Raw genomic sequence first — 27,827 nt, 5'->3', positions numbered from 1 at the left:
TATGTCGATAACGAACGACGAACGAATCCTGCGCGAAACGATAGGACGATCTATCTTTAATAGAACATGGTCATGGTGGTTTAAACGGACCACCAAATCGATCCATCGATGGAAAGTGAGTTTATATTCCAACACACACACACACACATACATATATATATATATATATATACATACATAATACATATATACATACATGTATATTTCTTTCTTCTCCTTATGTATTTTACTTGGAACTTCGTTGTTCTCGAGAAAATGGAGCAAACGTACAGATAGACACACAGATATGTTATATATATATATATATATATATATATATATATATATACATGGAAAGATCAGAATGTATCGATTTCCTAGCTTTCGGATTTCTTTGTTTCTTCTTAACACAGGCACAATCTCATCGCGGGATAGTATTCGTGATACGAAATTCAAGAATTGCGAAAGGGTTCTTCTTCAAAATTTCTTCATTCTCGGTTGTTCCTTTGCACGAGTCTCAGAACCTTCAAAGGAGTAAAGGAAGGCAACCCTCCATGTTCCCCGAACATATTACGACTGCGTGAACGTTGGTCGAGCTGGCGAACACGCTCGTGCGCGCATATCCGTACACGTAGACTCGTAGATACGTGTCTGGAGGAATTTAATTAGGCGAATACTTGAGAGAGAGAGAGAGAGAGAGAGAGAGAGAGAGAACGAGGGAGTGCGGTAGCTACACACGATAGATTTCGTTCTGTGCAAAACCGCGCCTCGAAAGTTGAGCACCATGACGTGGTAGCCGTGCTCGTTTCAGTAGCGGAAACCACTCGACTACTTAGCGTTCTTTAATTAGCGTGGAAATACTACTTTGACTTTTCCCGAGTTCTTTTCGCGACGAATAAGAGGTACGACGGTGAGTTGTAGACGAAAGCGCGCGCCCCATCGCTACCGTCGCTTTTACCACCTTCCTCATGAGAGCCTTACTTTCTTCTTTCTGTGATTGCGTTATATGGTCCGTGATAAAGACGTAGACGAGAAGACTGACTCGCGTTTTCCTTAGAAAATTATTCGGTACGCTGTAAAGGGTGTAAATCTTGTAGACAATTCGTGCTTATCACTTATATAAGTATCGCTATTGGACTATCGTAACTTAGTTTCATAGTTCTCATAGAATGGTTCTCACAGATCTATACGTTGGAAGGAAGTTTAACTGATACATTAGGCGTGTATTTGATAGAGGCTGGAGTAATACCGAATTAGTAAATCGCAATCACGCGCACCTGAACCAAGCGAGGACGAGAGATATACATTCGAGAATCGCTTCGACGGTGGTCCCGATTGGATCAACGAACCACTCGTCGTCGACTCGATCGTTTCATCGCGAGCACAATGCTGGAGAATTCATATCCGTGGGAAGCATCGAAAGGAGCACCGCTCAAGCAGCACAAGCCTCGGAGAGAATCGAACCTTCCTCGTCCTGTGAACACACGTTTGCCCTCTCCCTCGATCTCTCTCTCTCTCTCCTCTCTTTCTATCTCTCTCTATCTCTCTCTCTCTCTCTCTCTCTCTCTCTCACTCTCTGTCTCTCTCCCTCGCCATCGTCCTTGCCAATGTATTCACATACACGTGAGCGAGCCAGTCCGGCTGCACGAATGAGCCTGGCATGCCTTCGTTAATTGCCTGTTCGCCAATCATAGAATACCGTTTCACCCATTATCCTCCCGTAGTTATCTATTTACCTTTTGCAATTCGATTCGTCCTCCTTGTTACTGTACTATATTGAGTACCAGTCTCATGCCGGCGATCAGATTATCCTTATTCTCGAATTCCACGATTCGGCAAACTTAACAGTGTTAAAGTTTAAACCATAGAATCGTTCAAAATAATAAAATTCCAAGCTCTTTGTTATAACGATAAAAAAAAGAGGACGACGACGACGACGATGACGACGATGATGTTGCTCGCGATCTCGTATCTCGTTACTATTGCGTTACTGTTGTTAAATTATGAATGAAAATATAGTTTTCAGTCTGGGATATTACGCTGTAACGCAGATGTAGCGTGTATGATATTCGATGAAAATAAAGGAAGGAAAAGGATAAGTAACAAAAGAAATGGAAAATAGTAAAGACGACGTTTGACGATATTAAATATTTACAAGGCAGAATGAATAATGATAGAACTCATTTCTCTTTCATTTTCTCTTTCAAAAGTTGAATGTTACTGATCAAACAAAACGTGATTAAAGATAAGAACAAGAGGATAAAGAGAGAGAGAGAGAAAAAAAAGAAGCAAAAAAGAGAACAAACAAAAAAAAAAGAAAAAAAGACAAGAAAAAGGTTAATTAAAAGGAGGGGGAGGGGGAGGAAAAAGAAGAAAAAAAAGAAAAAAGAACAGATGCTATAGACGAGGATAAAGTCAAGGTACAATGATATAAAGATACAAGTTCGATTGATAACTTTCTCTATCGCTTTACGGCTAAAGTCTCGGGGTTTGCGAAAAATTTTTGTTCGCGAAAATATTCTCCATCCCAAACTAAACCTCTCTTCTTTTCTCTTCTCCGGTTTCTTTTTTTCCCTACCCCCCTCTGTAAAAGCGTTGATAGGTATGCAGCCGCTACCATCCTTTGCCTCGAATTCAATGGAAAAGTTGAAACGCTTATTGGATCCAACCGGACCGACCGCAAGCAAGATTGGCAGAGAAAGAGAGAGAAGAAAAAAGGAAAGAGAGATAGATAGATAGATAGATAGAGAGAAAGAGAGAGAGAGAGAGAGAGAGAGAGAGAGAGAGAGAAAAGAGCACCGATGAAAAAGCTATCGATCTTGGGTTTCTTATAAAATCATATAAAACGGTATAATATATTATATTATAAAGTTGCACGGGGTGTTTCGTTATACATAATCCTGAAAAGTTTTGGATCGTGGGTACTTGACAGGAGAGAAACGTGTTCAGATCGTTACCTCTTCCATGTCTCAAAATCGTCGATTTTCTTCAAACACGTTAACGCTCCCTCTCTCTCTCTCTCTCTCTCCCTTTCCCTCTCTCTCTCTCTCACTCTCTCTCTCTCTCTCTCTCTCTCTCTCTCTCTCTCTCGATGAGATCGTCCGCAAGCTCTAATTAGATCAAAAATTAAACTCAAGCCCGTCGATTAAAATTGTTCGCAACTCGGAAGAGGATCGTGTAAACGATCGGGTAGGAGTAGTTGGTGGAGGCCTGATTAATAGTGAAACCCGTCCCACGCACACCTCCAAGCCGGAGGCGAACGACGTCTTTTTGCGAGGGCACGACCATTCTTCTCCTCCCTGATGTTCTCTCGCAACTATTGAGTCTCGTTAATTAAAAGTTACCTAATAAACCGCGCCCCGCGTGATTTCGTACCGTTTCCCATGACGATCTATTGTCTGCCTTTCGTCGTTTCTTTCCTCAGCTAACCTCCGAAAAACGTATTCGGCACCAAAATAGAGATCAACTTTTCAAACATTCGTTCACAAATTTTATGTACCGTGAAAATAAGTGAAAGAAGGAAGGCCGTTTCGGCAACGAAAGGAAGGAAGGAAGGCAGAGAGAGAGAGAGAGAAAGACAGAGAGAGAGAGAGAGAGAGAGAGAGAGAGAGAGAGAGAGAGAGAGAGAGAGAGAGAGGGAGAGAGAGAGAGAGAAAGAAAGAAAGAGAAAGAGAGAGAATAAGAGAAAACAAAGTTCACGTAACTAAATATGGTAATTTATCAAATACAATCTTATAATCCTAATTTAACGATAGCAACTAGGTACGATTAATTGTAAGTACTAAGTAAATGAATATAAAATGTAAAATATATCTTTAAATAAAGTACAATATTACAGAGCATTCACTGATTATTTCTTGGTTCTATTGGACGCTTAAATTAATACAATTTCAAAAGACTTTAATGCAGTTATCGAAGTTATTATTGTTGGACGGAAAAGTTTCAGAGAGAAATTTCTGAAACGCGGACGGATTTAAAAAAGAAAAAGAAAAAAAAAAAAAGGAAAAGAGAAATAAAAAAAGGAAAAAGGAAAAAAAAAAGACGAAAAAGAATAAAAGTATACGAACATTTAGAAAATAGAAATCCCGCTCGATAACTATCTTTAGAAACTAGTGGGATTTGGAAGGAAAAACGGATATATCTATACTTACTCGTATCAATGACGATGAATCGAACGCAAACATTTAATACTCTTTAGGAGGAAGAAAAAGATAGAAAAGGAATTCACGTTCGTTTTAGGTACCTTTAAATAGAAAGACGAAGAAAAGAGAAAGGATGGAAAGAGGAAGATGGAGAAGAGTAAATTGAAAGATAATACAAAGAAGGTAAGGTACCTGTGGTATCCTTGGTATGAGAGAGGAACGAGAAAAGCACCAACAAAACTGACCCACGAAACCCGTGCCAAACAATTTGCAATGCTGAAACGAAAAGTTCCGGAGCGTCGTTTCTCTATGGCTTCTCGCGCGAAACCACAGAAATTTGGTAGAGTATCTGAGGGTTACTTGAGATCGCGATTTCAACTATATTTCGTATCCTTTTCATTGTTCTTTATCTTTAAATGATAATAAGCGAATAAAGCGATTAAAGTTGTTCATTTTTTTTCTTTCTATCTTTTTTCTTTTTCTTTTTTTGTTTCTTTTTTTTTCTTTTTTTTTTTTTTTTTTTTTCTTTTTCTTTTTTCTTCTCTCTTTCGTCCTTTTTAATCTCGAGCTTTATAATGACATCGATTCCATCATAGTACATATCCGATATTCATCGTGAACGAAGATTTAAATAAATTTAATGAATGTCCCTGTTATACGATTATTACAGGTTAACAAATGAATATTTCGTCCTTATTAAGCTAAACGCGAACTTTCAATTAAACGTGTAGCCTTGTAATGCTTGACAGCGGAATCAACGATTTCCCCCATCGGTCGTTTCCATATTAATCAACGAGAAATAATAGCGAAGCGTCATTCGATCCTACGTTTTATCGTAAGCCTCTGTTAAAAGCAAAGATCGAATTTCATATTTTTTACGTTAAATTGATAGAGGAAAAATTGCTTAATGGGATACAATGGCGTACTAATATTTTCAATTTTTGGTTAATCTTTTTCTAATTTTTTTTTTTTTTTTTTTTTTTTTAATTATCAATGATTCCTCTGCCCTATGCATGCGGTGTATTAAATATTAAAATATCAGAATAATTTATATATTCATTAAATGAGTGTATAAGTGAGTGTGTGAGAGAGAGAAAGAGAGAGAGAGAGAGAGAGAGAGAGAGAGAGAGAGAGAGAGAGAGAGAGAGGGATCATTGAGAGCGAGTAGTGAAAAATTGTCGTTTTCGAAAATTGATCACGGATTATAAATCTTCGAAGGAGTCCTGCGATCTACGTTAATGAGTGACGTTACAATCGAAAAACAATCCTATCGCTGACGAAGGCACAAGGGCCAAATGAAAAATAGCTCGTACGATTAATTATCCGAATGACCTGCACATTTCTTTGTCACGTCTTATTCATGAATTGGATTGTTCTTTGAACGAATATAAAAAAAAAAAAAAAAAAAAAAATATATATATATATATAATTGAGAACTTTCGTAATTAATTATCGAAATAGAGAAAGAACAATTTCAAACTTAACAGTCATAGAAATTTTATATATCGCGGGATACGAAATTCTCTTTGCGATCTAGAACGAATTGCTCTCTCCTACTGGATGCAAAAGTTATCGGGAGCAATCGAGATAATCCCAAACGCTCTGCCCCCCCCCTCTCCCTATAGTCTACCCTCTCTTCTATAGATACGAGAGAGAAAATTCATGGTACATCGAGGCTATATCGAATCGATACAATTAACCCTCGAAACCGCAGTGGGGTCACGTGCTATGTGACGCCCAATGCACCGTAACATAATAGCGCGTTGCTCGTACGAGCGTGCAATTTTATTTCTCGAATTAAGGGACTATTTACGATGACCGTTATCTCTCTCTCTCTCTCTCTCTCTCTCTCTCTATCTATCTATCTATCTATCTATCTATCTATCTATCTATCTATCTATCTATCTATTTATCTATCTCTCTCTCCCTCCCTCACTTTTTCTCTTTACGTTACGAAACTATTTGTCTCTTTTTTTTTTTTTTTTTTTTTTTTAATCCTTGACATTTTGACTTGGAGTATCACTCGACACGAAATTTCATTGTTGGAAAGGGTGTGCAACAAGCTCCGAGTATCGGTCGACGAGCAGCTCATCGCGATTTATTAACACGCAACAATGGATATAAACATTTTTCGAAGTACTCTCGAAGATCACTGTTTCATACGCGTATATCTTTCTTTGTTCGAACGAAAATTCAATTAGATATCATTTCCCTTTCGTTTCGTTTCACAAAGACGTTGTAATAATTAATGAAAATGATTTATGAATAAAATTGTCGAGGAGAAATGCAGTAAGGATGTCGTTCGTCGTCTAAATGAATAAAGCCAAATAGCGATAGTTCATCCGACGTACATCCTGCGAATCTATCCAAAACTTTGCTTCCGTACTTGAAAGGTTTAATAAGACACTCCTGCTGTTACTCGTAAGCGCGCGTCTGTTCGGGCAACGCCCAACTCATCCTCCTTCAAATGACAAAGTCTTTACCTTTGGAGAATCTCTTCATCGTATTACTTCGTCGCTTATCAAACGCTTATCAAACGTTCGACTTGATGCGAAATTGTCTAGAATGTGATTATATACACTGCGATTATATATGTGTCCATATACATATATGTATATATATATGTGTGTGTGTGTGTGTGTGTGTGTGTGTGTATGTATGTGAGCACGCGTGTATATATATATATGTTATTACTGGAAATACTTCTCATGAAACATAATCACGAGATTTGTGAATACATATTACGATTTCAATGAATGCGATTCACTTTACACGACAATATTTCCTTTACGTATTTCTCTTTCTCGTCAAACAAAGCTTATCGTTAATAAAAGCGATATCCAATTAAACGGTTATGAAATAATGATAATTATCTCGTAGAGGCTATGTTTGTAATTTATATTTGTTTAATTAAATGAATGGCATAAGGCGACAAAAGATACGATCTAAATCGTACGTAGCTTCTGTTCGATGAAAAAAATATATATGAAAAAGAGAAAGGGAGCTAAACACAAAAAACAAAAAAAAGAAAAGAAAAAACAAGAAGAAAGTAACAAAAAAAAAAAAAAGAAAGAAAGAGAGAAAGAAAAAAAAATAAATAAAATGAAAAGAATCGAAATACCTATGTATAGGGGGGAAAAAAAGGAAGACTGTGAAGAGAGACACGTGCCATTGGTAAAGAAGAAAATCGCGAACCTGACACCACCGGCTGTCGTGATCCGTATGGCGAGCGTAACATCGAATGATCCGAGCGAATCGAATGAGACAAAGCTTCCTCCTCCATTGCCGGAAGGGGAAACTATCTCGTAATTCTCGAAAGTACGCCTGACCGATTTTATTGCGCTTGCTTACATACCGCTTCGTTCCGTAACGCGTGCCATCGATCCGATTACATAAAACGATGTACCATTGTACAATAGATATTATCAACAATAATATTCTACTTTAAGTCATTTTATAGATCATGATCTTGATTCTTATCGTCGAACTCGATCTATCTTTCCATACGATATTCTCTTAACTCTTTCATAAATCCCCCCCCTCGCTCCTGCCGCCCCCCTAATCTTGCCTCCCTTATTGGCGGCTTCATGATGTTTTCATTGATTCATACGAATTATTTTCAACGATATTGGAAACGTTTCCGTCACAAACACCAGCCACCGGGAATAATAATCGCGACATCTGCTCTTTATTATTTCTCTTTCGTCGCCGTATTTTTCAATCTTCTCTCTCTCTCTCTCTCTCTCTCTCTCTCTTATATACGCAAATACATACACACATATACACACGCACACATATATATATACACGCACATATTTTCACATTAAAATCCCAACCGCTCGATTGAGCGTAATATTAAGTATATTTTTTGAAGTTTCGGTATATAGATATTGTATCCCCCCATATCTCATCGTGCAATCGAGATTTAAAGTCGAACGCTTTTATTAAAGTCCATCGTTTATTATGGACTAAAAACATTGTACGGTAGACATAATAATCGATTATCGTTAGATTTCACATTGTGCGAAGAATATCATCGACACACACACACACACATACACACACACACACACACACACACATGCACACACATTTACTCTTTCCGTGAATTTTGTCCTTTTTTTTTTTATTTTGTTTGTTCTTTTTTTTTTTTTTTTTTTTTTTATATTTCTCTTCTATGCCTTTTTTACCATATTGGTTGCTTTTTATTTATTTTATCCTTTTTACTTTATCGTTAAGCTCAACAAATAACACGCAAATAACTGGATATAAGTAAATAAGTAACAAATGTAATAACAGTTGCACATGCAAAAACAGTATTAACGATGAATAACAAACGTTCGTTAATGTATAAAGTCGGAGATAAAAGACCCTTTTTTTTTTTTTTTTTTTTTTTTTGAAGAGTAATACACTTACATAATTATGTATATGTAATGATCAGTTTTATGTGCGCGTATATGTATTATTGTCTATGTGTGTATGTGTATGTTGTGTAATTTAGAGTATATGTATATAAGTTTATGCCAATGGTAACAAGCAGGAGTAGAAATTGACACGCCAAAAAAGGGGAGAGATAGTGGATATTAGGTGAGGACGGATAGAGAGATTGAAACGCGCGTTTAGATGAGTTTCGTTATACCGATGCATATGTTGCGAAGCGTGAAAGTCATGAATGTCGAGGAAACGTGCCACGTATATATGAACGTACGAAGAATAACTTACGATTCGGTCGTTTAAACCTTCGTCGGATGTTCATATGTTGTCTCTCTTTTTTTTTTTTTCCTTTTTTTCTTATCTTTTATTTTTCCTTTCGTCTTTTTCATTCTTCACTTTTCATTTTTCATATTATTTTTTCCTTCTCCCTACTTTTTTATCTCCCTCCTTTTTCCTCTTTCTTTTCGCATGAAAAAGAAGGGGGACACAAAAGAATAAAGAGACGTATTCACGATGACGCAGATACGACTTAGGTATCTACATATCTGCTATATCCAAAAACCCTTTCGTTGATAAGGTCGTATCCAAAGGTTTATATCTCAGGATTTGTAAAAAGCGAACACGCACTAGAAAACAGAATTCTTAATAACCGTTTATATTAATTCGAAATTCTTTATCCCCCTCCTCCTCCTCCTCCTCCTCTCCTCTTCCTCCTCCTGCTCCTTTTCCTCCTCCTTCTCCTCCTCCTTTTCCTCCTCCTCTTCCTCTTCTACCCTCTTTAATCTTTAAATGAAAAGCGCATCTCTTATCGTCGGTACACGATGAAAATGTGCACGGTAATATACGTCGAATAAAAAAAGTTAACGAGCTTTATTGAAAATAAAATAAACATCGAGGTGCGAATATAGAAGCGGAATTACGCCGGTAGAGCGAGGCTTACCTAATCGTTTATGCTCGCGAGTGAGGAGGAAAAACGAACGTTTGTTTTTCTCGGACGAAAATCACGGGGGAAAAGAAGAAAAAAAAGAGAGAGAGAGAGAGAGAGAGAGAGAGAGAAAAGAGAAAAAAAAAGGTTAGAGGAATCTGTTTCGCGTGACGGGTAACCGAAGCTCCACACGGAAAGTTCGTTAGCTTAAAAAAGCCCCAGGGCGGGGCATAACTTCGGTAAAATAATATTGTTGTTTTTAGGACGCTCCGAGTACCGTCATGATTAATGGACATGGAACGACAATGCTCTTTCTCGCGTATATGAGAAAAGCCATGTATTTGAATTTTGACGCGCGTTCGAATCGAGAGAAAAATACAGAAGTATATAATCGTCGAGAACTAACCGCGATTTTGTTAAAATAAATATATCATTTGGTTAGTGAGTCGAAAATGAGAATAAGAGCCGTGAGTCCTGGCAAAAGATAAAACTTTCCACCATGAATCCTTTGATCCGATTTGCCGAGAACAAAGGGTGGGATAGTCTCATCGTTCAAAAAAGAAAGGCGATGATGAACGAAAAAGCAGTGTTAAGAAGAAGGTGTAGAAAATGGTTGAGGAGGATGAGGAGAAGAGAAAAGAAGACAGGGATGAGGGAGAAAGAGAAAATGAAGAAAATGAAGAAGATGAAGAAGAAGAAGTAGAAGAAGAAGAAGAAAAAGTGGTATACAACATAACAAGTAAAGTAATAAGCGAGGGGTGAAAGGGTTAAAAGATAAAACTGGAGACGGAAAGTAAGGGGAGCATCGTAAAGGGCGAAAACATATAAAGAAAGAGAGGAAGAAAACGACTGACCTTGAGCTCGTATGGTCGTTAGAACGGCGACGAAAACGGCGAAGGAAGGACACCGCATTTTTCTTTCCACCTTGAATCCGTCGTCGTCTCTCCTCGTCGTCGTCGTTTCTCCAGCTTCGTCGCGACTTTATCGCGCGATCACGGACGATGTCACGCGGCGCGTGGACGTAGCTGCACGCGTTTCTGCGACGCGTCTCCTCGCACCCTCGGAGCTTCTCCCTTCCGACGTGTCGTCGCGCGCGCACAAGAAAGGAGACAGAGGGAGATGGTGAAAGAGAGATGAAGAGAGAGAGAGAGAAAGAGAAAGAGATAGAGAAAGAGAGAGAGAGAGAGAGAAAGAAAGAGAAGTGAAGAAAAAGTGAGAGAGAGAGAGAGAGAAAGAAAGAGAAGTGAAGAAAAAGAGAGAGAGAGAGAGAGAGAGAGAGAGGAAGAGAGAGAAACAGACAGCAGACAGATACAGATAGATAGAAAGTGAGAAAGAGAGAGAGAGAGAAAGAGAGAGAAAGAGAGAGAAATGAAGAAAATACACACTCGGCTGAGTTTGGCTCTTTTATCGACTTTTCCGTCACACGATCGGCGTATTTTTAGCGACGCGTAAACGAATCGATCTCTGCCAACGGAAACGAAAGATCGCGCGTTCGTCACTCATATCACAAGTTACTCTCACTCTTCTCCGTTTCTTTTAACTGTTTCCACGGCGTGAGAGAAGATATAAAAGAGTGTCACGAAAAAGGCCAACGTTCTCAACGAGTTCCTTGTTCGTTCATCGCACCATGGGTCATCACCGGTCACTGTAGTTGTCGTTTTCTTCTTCTTCGATCTGGAAATCGAGACAGCAAAGTGTTCAATTGCCAACTTCTATTTCTCCTTTCTTCCAATAACAAAAACGAGTCTCCAACTTTCTTTACGCTCCTCTCGAGCGTCTTTTCTAGCTCGATGATGTGGGAAAGCTGATTTTCATCGTTGAATCTAGTCGATGATTCACTAGGAAGGAAAGATAGAGATAGATATAGATAGATAGATAGATAGATAGATAGATAGAGAGAGAGAGAGAGAGAGAGAAAAAAAAAAGAAAAAAAAAAAAAAAAGAAAAGTTACCGTAGCGAAAAAAGTCGGCATAGGGAGGAAAAGTGAAACGGTAAGCAAACTCGCTGGGGCCAAGAAAACTTGTTCTCTCGTCCCTCAGCTCTCCAGTACCGCGACGACCTTTCGAGCGCGAGAAAACTCTAAGAGAAGTATAGCGGAGTGCGGCTAGGGATTAGAACAAGGCAAGAGATATAAAGCAAGAGAAATAGAGAACGAAAAGAGAGAGAGATAAAGAGGAAGGATGACAGTTTTTCCCCGAGGACAACGTACACGAGAACGACGAGAGAGAAAGAGTAACGAAGAGGCATAGAGAAATAGAGAGAGAGAGAGAGAGAGAGAGAGAGAGAAGAAGCAATAGCAATAGGAGAGTCAGTTTGAATGCGCGACTCGCACTTGAATACCACCCTAACGATCCGACCAACCGAATTAGGACTCGACGAAGCGCGCGTTCCCTCTTCTTCGCAAACATATCCTTTCATCCTCCTAACCCGATCCTGTTTTCTCGAAAAGCGCAACGACTTGTTCAACAACATCGTGGCGACAAATAATTTCGTCTATCCGTCCGACAAAGTCCGTTCTACTCTTAAAAACCTTCAAGATCATTCTGGTACGTTGATCGATGAATTTTGCCGTGGTCGTTTGCGGCGACCTCATTCCTTCGACTTCCTTGTGCCTTCCTTTGCAACGTCTTGTAACGCGTAATCGAATAAAAGCGCTAAGTGATTAATTGCAAGAGTCTTCCTTTGCCTCTCTGCCTCATCGTTTCTCCTTCCTCCCTCCCTTCCTCCCTCTCCCTCTCTCCCTCTCTCTCTCTCACTCTTTCTTTCTTTCTCTGGTCTTCTCGTTTCCCAACTTCTTTCGTCCTTTCTTGATATTTCTTAGCAAGCGATATCGAGCGTCTAAAGGACCTTCTTCCTAGAAGGCAACCTCTCCACGAATCGACCTCTGCCTTCTCTCAAGAAGCTTTATAATTCGATAGTCCATTCTTGCGATATCATCGATATACTTTTTCTAGTAATGGCAAACCTTCGTAAGTTCTCGATTTGCTATCGTTTTGTAATATAAATTAATATCCTTTAATAGATCGGATCGGTTGGTTGTTATTACTTCGGGTCGAATTGTTTTTAGTAGAATCTTATTTATGAGAACGCACTCGATAATATTTTCGAATGTTTTATATTACGTGTGTAAAACTCGCGAAATACCATTATATTACTTTCGTTTCATTCTCCGATACGATCGCACGCTCGTTAAGAGGTCTTCTACTGGCATATATTTTCGAAGGTTATTACTTTCTCCAGCCTATTCAATGGATGACGTTCACGCGAAGAAAGGACGTTAACGATCGCTAAGAGTCGTCCAATATTATGGATAACGTCGATCAGGCTGCGAGCGAGAATTTATGGTGGAAGGAATGCTCGATGTTAATCGACGTCGTTCTCGAAAACGAGTCTAGGATATTGAAGTTTTTCGAGGGCTGCGAATAAAGGGAATATTTTTGCGTTACGTCATACGAAGAGAGTTTCTCGCTTCGACGGTGAAGAAGAATTTACGACGTCTCGTTTCGATCATCGAGTATTTGAGTTAAAAGCAACGGCAAAAGCTTCTACGGCTTGCTTTAAAAATAAAACTCGCGCTCCCGTGTATGTTGCTTTTTTTTTCTTTTCTTTTCTTTTCTTTTCTTTTCTTTTCTACTATCCGCCCACCCCGCTCACCAGAATCTTTTACGATTATACTCGCACCATTTCTATATAATTGCATTTGGAGGAGTGGATGGGAGATAACCATTACCAATTCGTATCAAAGCTGAGCCTAGGGCCAAGTAAGCGAAAATGCGGTGAGGGAATCCAACTTGTTTAAATAGAGAAATCTGATCTATCACCAAACGAAGAAAAGTCATTGACTCTCTCTCTCTCTCTCTCTCTCTCTTTCTCTAGATTCATATTACTACAGCAACCACAGATAGTTCCAAGGTTTCGAGAGCGATCGTTGTCACGCGATCTACTGATCGAATTACTACGATAAAAGATTATACGATCTATCAACGAATAATCACAAAATATCGAATAAAAACCATAATGATCCAAGGAATTTCCTATAGTTAACATCAACCCAGAGTTATCTGCAAATGGCGAATAAAAAAAAAAGAAAAGAATCTCGTGATAGGAGAAAAAAGAAGAGACAGAAGTATCGGTCGGTCGTCCGGCCATCGAGCTCGGAATCCCAATTACCGGATGGTCGATCATGGAAAAACTCGCCGAACTCGTTAAGAATCGCGATCGAGAACGCGATCTCGCCTCCTCTCTCTCTCTCTCTCTCTCTCTCTCTCTCTCTTTCTCTCTCTCTCTCTCTCTCTCTCTCTCTCTCTCTCTCTCTCTTTCTTTCTATCGCTTGTTAGCAATAATCCCAACGCGGTAATTCGCCAGTCGAATAAGATTCGTACGAGAGTAAAATCTCTGATAGCGCGATAAGTTTGATCGAGTAAGGAGGGTCACGTATTGTCGGGGTTATCGACGCTTTTTCGATCGTAGAAGTGCCGTCGGAGAGAAAAAGAGGATCTCGAAAAGTAAGAGTACGTGAAAGAGAAAGAAGGAAAAGAAGAAAGAGAAGAGGAACAGAAAAAGGAAGAAGAAGTAATAGAAGAAGAAGAAGAAGAAGGAGAAAAAGAAGAAGAAGAAAAGTGGGTAAGGCTCTCCCGGGAGCGGTAAGCGTGGTGGTAACGGATCGCGTTGTTGGAAACTCGTCTTCGTCGTCGTCTATTCTTCTTCTTGGTGTTCGCGTATTCGACTTGGGAGAAAAGAAGAAGAAAGAAGAGAAGAGAAGAAAAGAGACGTGAAGTGAAGAGAAAAGAAGAGAAGAGAGAAGAGAAGAAAAATCTCTCTCTCTCTCTCTCTCTTTCTTTCTTTCTGTCACCCTCTCTCTCTCTCTCTCTCTCTTTCTTTCTTTCTGTCACCCTCTCTCTCTCTCTCTCTCTCTCTTTCTCTCTCTCTCTCTCTCTTTCCTTCTCTCTTTCTTCGATCTATCGATGACGATCCCTTTTCCTTGTTAGATCATTTCGAAATTAATGTCGACCTTGTCTCGGAGAAAATTAAAATCTCTTCGTTTTTGCTTCCTAAAAAGTCCTCGCAGCGGATGATACGCGTGCACGGTTTACGAGAGACTACAATTACCGTTAGCTGTGCTTACGTATGTTGTCTCTATATGTGTGTGTGATATTCGCGCGCGCGTGCGTGTATGTGTGCCTTGCGTGAACGGTGCGTACGAAAAACGCGTACGCTCGCCACGATCGCGGGCTCGACACTGGCGCGCTGTGTCGGCCGGACTTTTAGTTCGTGGCGCTACCGAGAAGCGTCGCGGTGCCCGTGCCACCCACCCTCCTGCTTTCTGACAGCTAGAGAGTGCCTGGTGCGCGCGCGAGTGCCATCACCGCCCTCGCTGCCCCGCATGGAAGCGGCGAGCGCACGCGAGTGCCGACTGAGTGCCAGCTACCGCGCCGCTCATCGACGCCGGCCGATCGACCCTCCTTTTCTCTCTCTCTCTCTCTCTCTCTCTTTCTCTCTCTCTTTCTCTCTCTCTCTCTGCTTCTCCCTCTCTATCTATCTATCTATCTCTATCTCTTTCGTTTTTTTCTCTTTCTTATACCTTTACCGGGCCATCCACGATGCCTGGAGAACTTACGAAATTAAGCCGAATATTCCGACAACTCGATGATCCTCCACGATAAAAGGCAAAGAGGGAGAGAGAGAGAGAGAGAGAGAGAGAGAGAGAGAGAGAGAGAGAGAGAGAGAGAGAGGGAGGGAGGGAGAGGGAGAGAAAAAGAAAGAAGTTATCTTGCTGGAAAGCGTTTAAAATTATACGCGATCGATCCGTTAGCGATACAACGAGAAGGAAATTTTTCTTCTCACTTTTTCTCCCCCCCTTTTTTTTCTTTTCTTCATTTTTGTTACTCTCGAGATAGAAAATAAGAGACGTCCAGAGCACGTCCGGAAAGAGAAACGAAAGTAACGAAAGCGACTGACGATCGGAGCTTCTTTTCCCTTAGATCGACTACGTCTTTGCGATAAAGGAAAGCTTATAGGATTTCTCGTTTCTATCGCTGGTTTACCGTGGTATAAGAGAACCGGTAAGAGGCACTTTTCCCGGTGTACAGCCCTCGCACGACTGACAATAAGATCGAAGCTTTCAAGCTCGTTTCGCGTTCGCGAATGTTTCGACGAACCGTGTCGAGAATAGATACGAAAGGAAATAAAGGAGTGGAGGAGAGAAACGACAGGAAAGCGAAGGTAAATTCGAAAGGGACTGTTAATTTTGTGCGCATTTACGGTACTTTGCGAGTTTCACAAACGATGTTGAGAGAGAGAGAGAGAGAGAGAGAGAGAGAGAGAGAGAGAGAAGGCTGATCGAAGTTAATGCGAAGAAAGAAATTCGAACTATAGGCTACTATCGACAAATCGATAGAAATGAAGTTTGAGCTTGGACACAAGAAGAAGGTAGTTCTCAGTCAGCCGGTAGTTGACGAGTTATTAATTAATCATTAATTGACAAATTGTGAAATAAAGCGGCAACAAACGATTGAATGTTTTAGAACGGGTAGAGAAACTGTGAAGATTGTGGAGAAGATGGGGAAAGAAAAGGCGGGCCAAAAGGGTTGCTCGTTCTAGACTGTATGAACCGAGAAGGGAAATGGGATGGAGGAACAGAACGAGTCAGAACAGTGAATTGCAGAAAGAGAGAGAGAGAGAGAGAGAGAGAGAGAGAGAGAGAGAAAGAGAGAGAGAGAGAGAGAGAGAGAAAGTGTGCGCGCGCGTATGTGTGAAAGAGAGAGAAAGAGAAAGAGAGAGAAAGAGAGAGAGAGAGAATGTAGCGAGAACGCACGTAAGCTCCAGCTGCACGCAATAAACGTGCATTAAGCCATGCGCATGTGGTCCAAAACCATCGGGATTATGGCGAGAGCTAATTAACCGCCTCTATTCCCCCTACTTCGCGTTTACCCTTTCAAATTCGACGAATACGACTCATCTCATCGCTCTTCGAATTCGAGTCTTATCTAAACGCGGAAATTGCTTTTCCCTGAACCTCGAAATACTTTATCTTATTGATCAATTGGATAGTAGATCTGTATATTGCTTTGAAAAAAAATAGCACTCCTGATCAGAAGGCGGCAACCGATACTACTTCCTTCCTTCCTTCCTTCGCTCCCTCCCACCCTCTCTCCCTCTTCCTTCCTTCCTTCCTTCCCTCCTCTTTACAACACGTTCGAACGAAAGCATCGACGATTTCTGAACATTGCAATCGCACCGTTCCGCGTTTCGAAGCCGAGGGAGCAAGTTAAAACGAACCACAGGCAACCGCGTAGAACTTCTACTTACGTTAATTCCGAACTCAGATGTGAAATCGCACAATTCGACGAATTCCGCCCTGGTTAGGAGCTCCTAGCGGAAAGGGATCAAAAGGTGTTCGTAGACCGTTGCGGGAACTCCTTTGAAAGGCTTGCCAATCTACCGTTGAAACGTTTTCAAGCGGCGAGGAGGAGCAACTAAAATTCGAACAAAAGTCGCACGGCGAGGACTCGGGCGAGGACAAGGAAGGGTAGAAAGGTCTCACGAATAAGTATTCACAATGATTTTTAACAAAACCGACGAAGTTTTGTGTGAATAAAAAAATTTTCAAATGTACCTACCAGTGAAATATATTCGCCGAGTTCTGTTTGACATTGTAAATATTTCGAAATGAGAAAAATCTGCTCCCGGCTATCGGTTTCGTTCTTTTCGTAAAATCGAGAGAAGTTTCCTAAAAGCACAGGGTTTTCATAGAGGTCAAGTCATAGTAAGAACGGCGATGGTAGTTGTAATAGTAGATAGTATAGCGGCCGCTAGCGAGTACGAGTAAACGGGAGAAGCTCACTGTTTGCCGCAACACGGTGCTCGATTAATTTCTCGGGCAAAGCCTGCAGGTCAGAAGGACATCAGCGCCGATTGTTTTCGGCTTTGTTGAATCCACAGCAGTATAAACCACCGCCGGGCCCTTTCGCGTATCTCCTAATCAAACCAACGCTACGAGACAGTATTCAACGTGGATACTGTCTCTCACGCGAGTGACGAGAGAGAGAGAGAAAGAGAGAGGAAGAGAGAAAGAAAGAGAGAGAGAGAGGAAGAGAGAGAGAGAGAGAAAGAGAGAGAGAGAGAGAGAGGAAGAGAGAGAGAGAGAGAGAGGAAGAGAGAGAGAGAGAGAGAGAGAGAAATAGAAATAGAGTTTGTATACTCATGGTAATGTTAGACAATAGAGTGCAATAATAGATATACATATGTATGTGTATACATATACAAATATATAAGAAAATACGAGGAATATAGATAAACAACTGATCATACAAGTGAAAAAAAAAAGAAAAGAAAAAAAAGGAAAAATAAAAAGAGTAAAAGCTGACTGAAAAAATATTCGCTCGTTCTATCAATAGGACCCGATAAAATAAAACCACGTTATTCTCAAATACGTATTTCATATCATTCCAATCTCACGAGATATATATTTCATTTTCTTCTTTTCTTATGATTCGTTTCGAAAAGATCGTCAAAATAGAAAAATTCGTTTACGTTAAAAGACAAGAAAGGATAAAGGACAATGACGAGAATTCTGTTAACCGGACGCACATCTACGAAGGTGTTTCAATGATAACCATCACTTTCGAAGTACCTTCTTCATCGTTCCTTGTTCTATTTTCCGATTTTATTTCCTTCGTTTGCTATATCTTTACTTATAAGGAGAATTTTAACGTGTCCTAGTTTTTCTATCAGAAAAATATCCAACGTAATGAAAAATAAAAGCAGACGTTATTTTATTCTTTAAAATATCCAACGAAACGACGGAAAACAAATGAAATTGTAAATAGACATCAATACAATCAAAAAAAGTATTTTAATGGAGCTGAAAGAAAATAAATCCGATTGAATCCGTCCTCAGAATTTTTTTCGTCTCGATTAAAAATACGAAAGGAAAGGAAAAAGAAAAAATCAGTTTGTGGTTAATTAATGGAAATTTTTTTAAATAATAATACTTGATAATTAAAGGGGAATAATTACTTGGAAGTTAGCAAAAGGTTGATGTTTTGAATGTGAAAATAAAATATTTAAAAGAGCACTGACATTCATCATTGCCATCAACGATAGGAAACATTTTCCAATATTTTCCGAGGTGATGAGCCCTCATTAAAAAGCCGGTGGGTATAATTATCTACACCGCTCGTGCCAACTACGATGGTCAATGTAATTAATGGAGAAAGAAAAAGACAAAGGTGCAAATGGAAAAGTGAGAAATACAGAAGGCAGAAGGGAGAAGAGACAAATCGATTTTAAAAATAACCGATCATTTGCTCATGTTCAAATAGAATTGCTTTTATCAGTAAAAAAATTTAATATAGAAAATCATACGAAATATTTTGCTCGCTTAAATTGGTCGAACAAACGTCAAAAGAAATTGTTTCAATAGTTTTTAATTCGTTAATAATTATGCTCATTGATATAGAAAAGGATAATTTTAATGTTTCTACATTTTTTCCTTTGCGCGAATCACGGTTAATTAAAAATGAACGTTTCCCGTGAGTCGTTTAAACGTATAGCTTAAAAGAAAAATAATGTTCGTTATTGAAAAGAACCGTATTAGCTGATTTTAGATCTCAAGGAAAGTTTCAACGTTCAACCATCACGCCCGAGTTCACGCTTGGCAAAGTATAGGTACCATCTAACGTAACCCATTAAGAAACGCCTTGGCCTAATTAGTCTTCGATATTCCTTCAAGATTCCAGATCATTAAGCAGCGGAACGAAACTTCAACTCGCGCATCTCGACCGATCGTTAAGCGAATATAACGAGTAACGACAGCTTGCGCCATCGAGCTTGGTCAACCGGATGTAAAACGTCATCGTCCTTGTTATCATGAACAACTCACGTTCCAAAAGATTATCATCGTTTGAATTTCAATATTCGTTCGATGGCATTTTGCAAAAATCAAATTTATAAAGACTTAGTGGAAGCAAAAAAAAAAAAGAAAAAAAAACAATAAAAAAAAAAAAAAGAAAAAAATAGAGAAGAAAAAAGGAAAGAAAGAAAAGAAGAGACTTTTATGTTCCATGTAGAAAAGTATTATAACTATAGGTATGCAGATCTGTCGGACGGTACGATTTATTTATACAACGCTATTTTCGAACGAAAGAATATTCATCTATATATAATAGGGTTTATTTAATAACCTGCTTTAAAATCAATACGAATCACCCCGACGCGAACTGGAAAATTTATGGCTAAAGTAATATTCCCACTCCGCAGTGTGAACGAAATGCAAAATGAAACGATTTATTCGATCAAATTATCGTTTACTCGGAATATTTTTCAATGACAATTCTCGAGGTAATAAATGTTATCGTAATACGCGAAAATAGATGCGAATATCTAAAGATAATTCCAAAGCTATTCCAATATTGGCATGGCAAAAACACATCTGGTATTGAATTAAGAATGACGATTGCGAACGTAGAAAAGTTTCGTCCTTTCGAAACGTCCAAATATCTTTGTAAAAAATCAGAAGAGTTTTAACGTATTGTCGAGTAATATTGACAAATGATTAAATGGTATAAAAAAGTGATATAGCAGTGGAAAGCAGATATATAACGAGCAAATTGAGAACATTCATTGATTCGTATTTTGCAAATCGTCGAATGAAAGGTTAATGATATAAATTAGGTTAAAAGAAAAAGGATATCGTCTTTTAAAAGCTTTCCGGTTTTGATTTGTCCAATGTCGTCACACTCGGCAAAAATAATTTCCCACGAGAGAAATTAAATATTAAGTAATGGAATTAATAGAAGGACAAACCGTTTCCTAAGTTATGCTCAATCTTTATAACGCTCAATTGCGCTAACCTCTGTATATTCATAACGAGGATAGTATAATAGATTCGAGGAGATATCGAAAATGGTACTTACTTTGCAGTTACGACATGAGGAAAAAAAAACGGACGAGAAGAGATGTGCGGCTCAAGAATCTCGATAGGAAGAGGAAAAGCGTCAAGCATCGAGAAGCGAAGGTAGAGCTGAGAAAGAGAGAGAGAGAGAGAGAGAGAGAAGAGGCGAAACGAAAAGAAGAAAAAGAATCAAGAGGACTCAAGCACGAACGAAGCTATTCGTTCACATTACGAAGAGGTTTCGATGCTTCCGGTCCACAGACCTAGTGGTCACTTCCGGCCACTAGATAGAACTTTAGGTGAAGTATAGAAGAAGGTGAAGAGAGTGATGGTTCGAAACATAAGTGTGACGATAGTGTGTGCCCGAAGCCACCAGCTGACTATCTCGGATTACACGAGCCATCCTCCTTTTTCCCCTCGATTCTATCCTCGTTCAAAGGAAACGTTGACCGTCTAATAGCATTGGCCCTTAAAGCTGCCCTTTATTAAATTATGCAGAGAGGTCCGATTTCAACGAGCACAAGGCACGCGAGACGTCATCGCATTCCTTAAGTTTTATCGCATTACTCGAAACCATTTCTCTCATTGTTTCACGTTCCTTGGGGTGGAAAAAATTTGTCTTGGCGTAAGAGTAGCATGGAAAAGTTACGGAGAAAACGTGAGAGAGAGATACAGAGAGAGAGAGAGAGAGAGAAGAAAAGAAAAAAAATAAAGAAAAATTCGACTTGTTTATTAATTAGAAAGGTCTTATTTACCTTGAAAAAGCTCCCGAAATAACAACCCTCCCGACTACGTGCTAAGCCTAAGCTATAGCATCGAGCGCTTTAGAAAAAACTACCGCGTAAACGGTCCCAAGCTTGGAATTCGTTAATGGCTTGGCGATTCGAGTAACGGCAGGCCGAGCCGTTTAATCTTTTATCATTACGACGGTCGGTTGCCTCTGTTTGCGTATCTCGATGAAACGGCCCGAGTGTGGTAAAAAACACAAAAAGGTAGAAAAAAAACTGTCTATGTATGTAATCTATGTATGTATGTATGTATGTACAGTCTTCGTTTAGATTTCAAATAAACGACAAGGATTTTACATCAGCTTATTATCTTTTATTTCATTCTAGGAAGATCTATTCTGTATAATCTTAATAATTCATAATGTTAATATTGCTAACAGAGGCGACCATCAAGGAATCGTCTTAATTAACGAAAGAATTCAACATTCTCAGAAGAAAAGTACCGCTCGGGTATACCTTCGGGCTCTGTGGACTTTGCGGAAGACAAAATACGTAAAAAGATTTTTCGTTATTTTATGAATCTTTTATATCATAAACGATTTCGTTGTTCCCGAAAACTATGGGATTATTAACATATTCCTTCGTTCGTTCAAAACGATTGGAAACAATCGTATAGTAGAAAAAAGTTACAAGTTAAACGAATCACATATCTTCTTTTTCTTCTTCATCATCTTCTTTTTATCTTTTCTTTTATGTTTCATTCTTTTTCTTTTTCTCTTTTTTTCCTTTTTGAACGAACTCGGAATATCTATTTAATAACGATAAAAAGAAAAAATGAAAGAAAGAAAGAAAGAAAGAAAAAAGAAACAAGAATAAAAAAAAAAAATAAAAAAAAAAAAAAATAAAAAAAATAAAAAAACGATATTCGATAAAAAGGAAGTTTTGATAAATCGAACGTACGATATTGGTCGTACGATGTGACATAAAGTTAAGGGCTTTGTTCGATCAATGAGAAGGTAGAGGAAGAGGGAAACTGTCCGTTCGCCATCTTTTGTACAAGATAAATATTATGAGAGAGCACCGTCGGACGCATAGTTCAAAACGTCCGTAAAACGTCGGGAATATTGAGATTGGGGTGTCATCGCGAATAACAACGTCGCTCTGCAATGGAATTCTAGCACGGGTCCATTGGGAATTCTCATTGATTCTCGTTGAACCGTTACCTGGCCTCTCTGGGAGTTGGAATACTACTGTAAAGGTGCAGCTGGTATGGAAGGTTGAGGTATAAGAAAAGTGGGATAAAGTGAGGGGTTGAAGGTACATAAGAAGGAAGGAAGGAAGGAAGGAAGGAAGGAAGGAACGTTTTTCAAACGCAGGACGATCTTACTACCCTTCGGCCCTTCGTCTCGTTGGTTTCGTTCATCTTGGTCGTCGTCTCTCCGTACTACGGAGCTTTGTAATTTTAATTATTTCATTAGAGAAAATCCTTCAAATATACAAAAGAAAAGCCCGGAGAAACTGTATAGAGAACGAAGAGGAGAGTACCCGCTTTCTTTCGCACCCGAGAAAATTTGCTTGCCATCGACGCTTTTATTTTTCCTTCGTTCCTTTCCTTCTCTTTTTCTTTTCCCCCTTCCTTTCTTCGTCTTTTCACCGTTCTTTCTTTGTGAAGAACCATTCAGAGAATACGTTGTCTTCTACGCTCGAATTCCATGATGTAGGATAGCTCGTCAATGACCAACGAAACGATTTCAATCTTGTGATCTCCGATCTTTCTTTTGACAGATCTACCAAATTGGAATCTGATTGAACATTTCTATCTAATTTCTTGTATCTTTTCGTTTTACTTTTAATTTGTTTCTTTTTTTTTTTCTTTTTGTTCTTTTTTCATTCATTTTGCATAACCTTTTACTTTTACCACAGGGATGGAAACTTTCGAGCTGATTATCAGAAGGTCGATAGATCGTGGCAGATGCGCGGCTGTCGCGACATTAGTTCGTAATAAAGCACGACGTAGATAATCGAATACACGACACGTAACAAGGGCCAAGCACTACCGCGTACATGATGCCGCGCTTGGTCGCTCGCTCGTTCGTTCGCTCGCTCGCTCGCTCGCTCGCTCGCTTGCTTGCTTGCTTGCTTACTTGCTTGCTTGCTTGCTTGCCTGCTTGCTCGCTCGTTCGCTCACGCGCACCCGCCCTGCACCGGTAATTTAGGTAGCATTGCTTTGGTCAATAGCCAATTCCTATTTGGCTCTGATCCAAAGAGCCAAACAAACCGACCGCGCCGCTACGAAACGACGAAGAGTAAAGCTCAGAAACTCTTCGGCCTCTTTCGTTCTCTCTCTCTCTCTCTCTCTCTCTCTCTCTCTCTCTTTCTCTCTCGAATCCTATTCTTCTTGAATCTTTTCCTTTTTTTAAGTGTACCTATAGCCAGTCGTTACCGCGTCACCGCCTACCACCGATGCTTTTCTTTCGCGAATCTCGACAAACTCTCCCCTTTTTCCTCCTCGACTCCCCCTTCCCACTCCCCTCCACCCACCGAAGACGATCGTTTTGCATCATCGATTGCCGGCATTATCTCTATTGTTCCGCGAGAATTTGAATTATACGAAAAAGGAAAAAAGAAAAGGAAAGGAAGCGAATAGAATCGAAGACAAGAAAGTATCGTCGAAAATTTAAACTTACGTTCCTGCGGCTTTCAGCTATTTCGGTTTGGCGTCATTCTGAACCAAACTAATCTCTTCTTTACCCTTCCTCGTCTCTCCGCTTTCTCCATTCTCGTTCAATACCAACGTTGCGGAGCTCCGCAGGAAATTGCATTCCTCGTTCGCGAGCTTTCTTTAATCCGCGAGACCACCGTGCCACCTCCGAAGAGCTTCGTAAAATTCGTAATCGGTGTGAGCATTGTCGTCTTAAGAACCGTCTCTTAAATCTACTATTCTCTGTCCTTCATTCCATTCCGTTCCATTCCATTCCTCTCCTTTTCTTTCCATTTCTTTCGAACGCAACCACCATCCTACTTCTTTAACCAAACACCTTTTCCATCCTCTACTACATTCTTCCGCATTGTCCGTCCTTTAATGGTGGCTCGATCGCAATGACGCGACTTCTTATTGGCCTACTTTCTCAACGTCGGTAGAAAGCCGAATATATTTGCAAGATTTACATCGAGCGAAGCTTCAGTTTCTCTTTACCGATATCTCGTATCTTTTTGGAGGAAGTAGAAAGGTAGGTCGCTAAAAAGAGTTTGAAAGGCCGGGAACAAGAAGCAGTAGGGCAGTCACTCGTTGGGCGGTGGTGACTCGCATTTAATTACGTCTATGGATCCGTCCGTGGATCGAGGAAAGTAGGAAGAGTGGATAAGAGGGTGAGTGGGAGGAAGGAGGAGGAAGGAAGGACCAGGGGTCGAGTATACCCTGGAGAGTCCAGCCTGACTCCATAATGCACGACATTGTGCCCGACAATGACTCAGCGACCGGCTGTCCGCCCGTACCTCATTAAGCAGCACACGCTATCGTTCGTAATGTCATAAATACTAAATGTACGCATGCACGTACGCGTACACTATGAAAAATAAGAACGATCCGAGTCTCTACGGAGGGTGGGTGCCGTGTCAAACCGAAACACGTGCCCCAAGGATTTTGACTCACCCTCGGCAGAAGGCCACGTCCTATCGGCGCGACTTGCCGTACCGGGACCGGATCGATAAATATAATTAGTCAAAAGTGCTCTGGTACAACCTTACCACCCTCTTCTACCTTTCTTATCGATCTAATAATATCAATATAATAATATAATAAAATTATCGTTGCAATACGCCCACTTTTATTTTTTCCTTTTATGCCATTTCTCCGGTAAACTTAACCAAGTGCGCCTCTATTCTCTTTTAATTTTTCTTTTTTCTTTTATCCCTTTTTTTATTTGTTTGTTTCTTTCTTTTTTCCTTTTATTAAATCGAACCCTCGTAATTCTTAGTTCTTAACCAAACTTGAAACTTGCGAGGGCAAGTGTGTATGATCGTGTAAAATCGACCTTCGGGAAACAGCACGCGATTCTCTCAAGCGTGTTCGTTAAACGCGAATCGACGACGTGAACGATCTTCACCATAGCGCGAACATGTAGTTACGGCAATCGGTGTTACGCACGATTTTCTTGTCTCTAATTATTCGAGCCTCGATCTTAATTCTCCAGATCGAACGTACGAGACTAATGCGATGTAATTAATCAACTTTAATATTTCTCTCTCTCTCTCTCTCTCTCCCTCCCTCTCTGAATTTTTCGTTTTTTTTTTTTATTTTTTTTTTTTTAATTATAACACCTGATGAAAAGGTAAATCGTGACGATATAAAAGAAATTTTGTTTAAAATCATACGTCTTGTTCGTTTTGAGAGATGTCACCGAAAGAACGTTCTCATTGTTTTATCAACAACTTTTCCCTTTCCTCGACGTGTCGGCACGGTACTTGAAATCACTTGACGTAGAAGAAACTTTGGTCATGGCCTCCCTTCGCCTCCTTTCGTATAAAATCTCTAGCGTATTTACTGCGAGGGTGCCGAGTTAATTTGCCGTGTTAAATCGATATATTATGTGCAGGCACGCCAACGCGAGCACGTTTCTACTGGTATAGACCGACAGACCTCCGAGTTAACTCTCAGAGCTATAAGAAAGAACCTTCCTCAAGGATCTTAGATATATCCGAGATACGTATCAGACGATCTAAAAAAAAAAAAAAAAAAAAAAAAAAGAAGGATGCTTTTTATAATAGATAGATTTTATTCATTCATGCTATTCTTTTTTACGACACGTCAATCTTCATCAATTTCTCAATGATTTTTTAACGAATTATAAAGCGAAATCACTTTGGTTTGGTTCGATCGAATGATAAAATTTTACTCTAATGCTTTTTTTATCCAAATTGACAGATCGATTGGTACCACCTTTCTATTTCTTTTTTTTTTTTTCTTTTTTTCTTTTTTTTTTTAACGAGACAACGACTTTAACGTCGAACGTTCGACAAGTTCGCTCAGGAAGGGAAGAAAGAAAGGAAAAGAAAAAAGGAAAAAAACCCTCGAGGTGATACAGAATTTTATTCGTAAATCACCTCTATCGCGGTTTGAGACGTGCTACGAAGCAATCTCGCGCAACGACAGGATCGCACGAGTCGTTAACGAATTTCGTTAACGACATTCGTGCGCTCGAGTGAAACGAGGTTGGCTGCTTTAATCGAACGATCTTTCTACCAATGGTAGAAAGGAATCCTCTCTCGTTTTTTCTTCTTCGATCTACGCTCCAACCCCTTCTTTCTTCGCTTCTTAGACCAAATTAAAAAAAAAAAAGAAAAAAAAAAAGAAATAAAGAAAAAAAGAAAGAAAGAAACTCCAACAAACGTGTCAATAAAAATCTTTTCCAACGTGATTACTGATTATACATGTAGCATCGGAAATCTCATCGATCTACAATTAAATTCATTATATTTAACAATGATTAAATCGATTTTATTTATTATTTAACAGTACGTCGATTCTTCAAACAATGAACAAAAAATATCCCATTTTCCAAAATCTTCTTAAATCGAAAAGATCGATTAACGTTATATCGAGTAACGTCAATTTATCTCTTAAAAAAAAATCTTATTAGCAATCTTATCAGAAACATATCTATAATTTAATAAGCCATTAATAAATCTTGTCTATAATTTGATAAGACATTATTTATATTCGATCGAATTGACATGTGAACGAGTATCGTGAATAATTATAATACGTACTACTAATTAGAAAAATCTGACAGATAAAAGGCATTAAAAAACGAAACGTTGAATATGTTAAAACGAAACAACGGTAGAAGTCTAATAGAATCATAGCCATTATCTCTCTCATCTGTCTTATCGTAAAAGCGTACGATGACAATAATGATATCATTAATAGGGCCCAACCTCGTCTACGCATAGTTAAGTGTGTAGTATGCGAGACGAAAGCTCTTGTCCCTGTAACAGACACTAACTCGCAACGGCCAGATACGTATTTAGCGACCGTGAAGCCTACGACTCCCTACGGAAACGTTAATGCGATGGACAACGTGCGACCTGTCGTTTCAAGATGTCTTCCCTTATTTATCTTCTTAGCCATTATCTTCACTCGTTGTTATCTACGATCGCCAATACATCGATCGAGAATGCGTACGAATTTTTCAATAAATTTTGTCAAAAAGAGGAGGTGAGAAAGAAAAAAAAAAACACGAAGGAAAGAACGAAAGAGTTTGATTTTTCGTAAATTCCCTCCCCCTTCCTCCAACCACCCACCCACCCCTACCTCCCAAACAGCTGTCGCCTAGAGTTTGCATGTACCAACTTTCCCACTGATTGTGACTCATACGGATGTACATATTACGCTATGTACACGCACGGCGGCAACATGCACCGACCGAGGGCAGAGAACGTTCGCAGACGGCTCGTTAAATTCGACAAACGGAAGTGCCGACGAGCGATGCGTCATGCATCGTATTTCTGCGTAGTTTTGACGAAAAAGAGAGTGAGGCCGAATATAAAGATGAAAAAAAGAAATACCTGCGCTATCTTTTTGTGCTCTACGTTTTTTTCCTTTCTTTTTTCATTTTAAAAGGATCCTTCATCCAAAAGTATACTACTAGGCGAGTTTCATACCAACGGTAGCTAATCCGGCATACAATTTATATTTCAATTCCATAGCATCGCAAAAACTTTC

At 39.5% G+C, this 27,827-nt stretch overlaps 1 protein-coding gene across 5 annotated transcripts in view; it reads right to left on the bottom strand.

The window, feature by feature from the left end:
* The window catches only part of LOC118444870 (neural cell adhesion molecule 2), a 194,150-nt gene extending 183,441 nt beyond the window's left edge, over nt 1-10,709 (bottom strand). For 3 of the 5 annotated variants that reach the window (XR_014982324.1, XM_035873581.2, XM_035873585.2), the window contains exon 1: nt 10,335-10,708. Coding sequence is in view for 4 of the 5 variants with exons in the window: in XM_035873581.2 (XP_035729474.1) it covers nt 10,335-10,392 (58 nt within the window). In the remaining variant the exon portion in view is untranslated. Of the gene's footprint in view, nt 1-10,334 lie in introns of all 5 variants that reach the window. The other 2 variants (XM_035873582.2, XM_035873583.2) reach the window with 2 other exon arrangements.
* Between the last annotated feature and the right edge of the window lie 17,118 nt (nt 10,710-27,827).

The sequence above is a fragment of the Vespa mandarinia genome, chromosome 1 (assembly GCF_050613455.1).
Source record: "Vespa mandarinia isolate Hongniang chromosome 1, ASM5061345v1, whole genome shotgun sequence".
Taxonomy (NCBI): domain Eukaryota; kingdom Metazoa; phylum Arthropoda; class Insecta; order Hymenoptera; family Vespidae; genus Vespa; species Vespa mandarinia.
The sequence above is the reverse complement of the archived record's forward strand: the minus strand, read 5'-3'. Positions and strand labels throughout refer to the sequence as shown.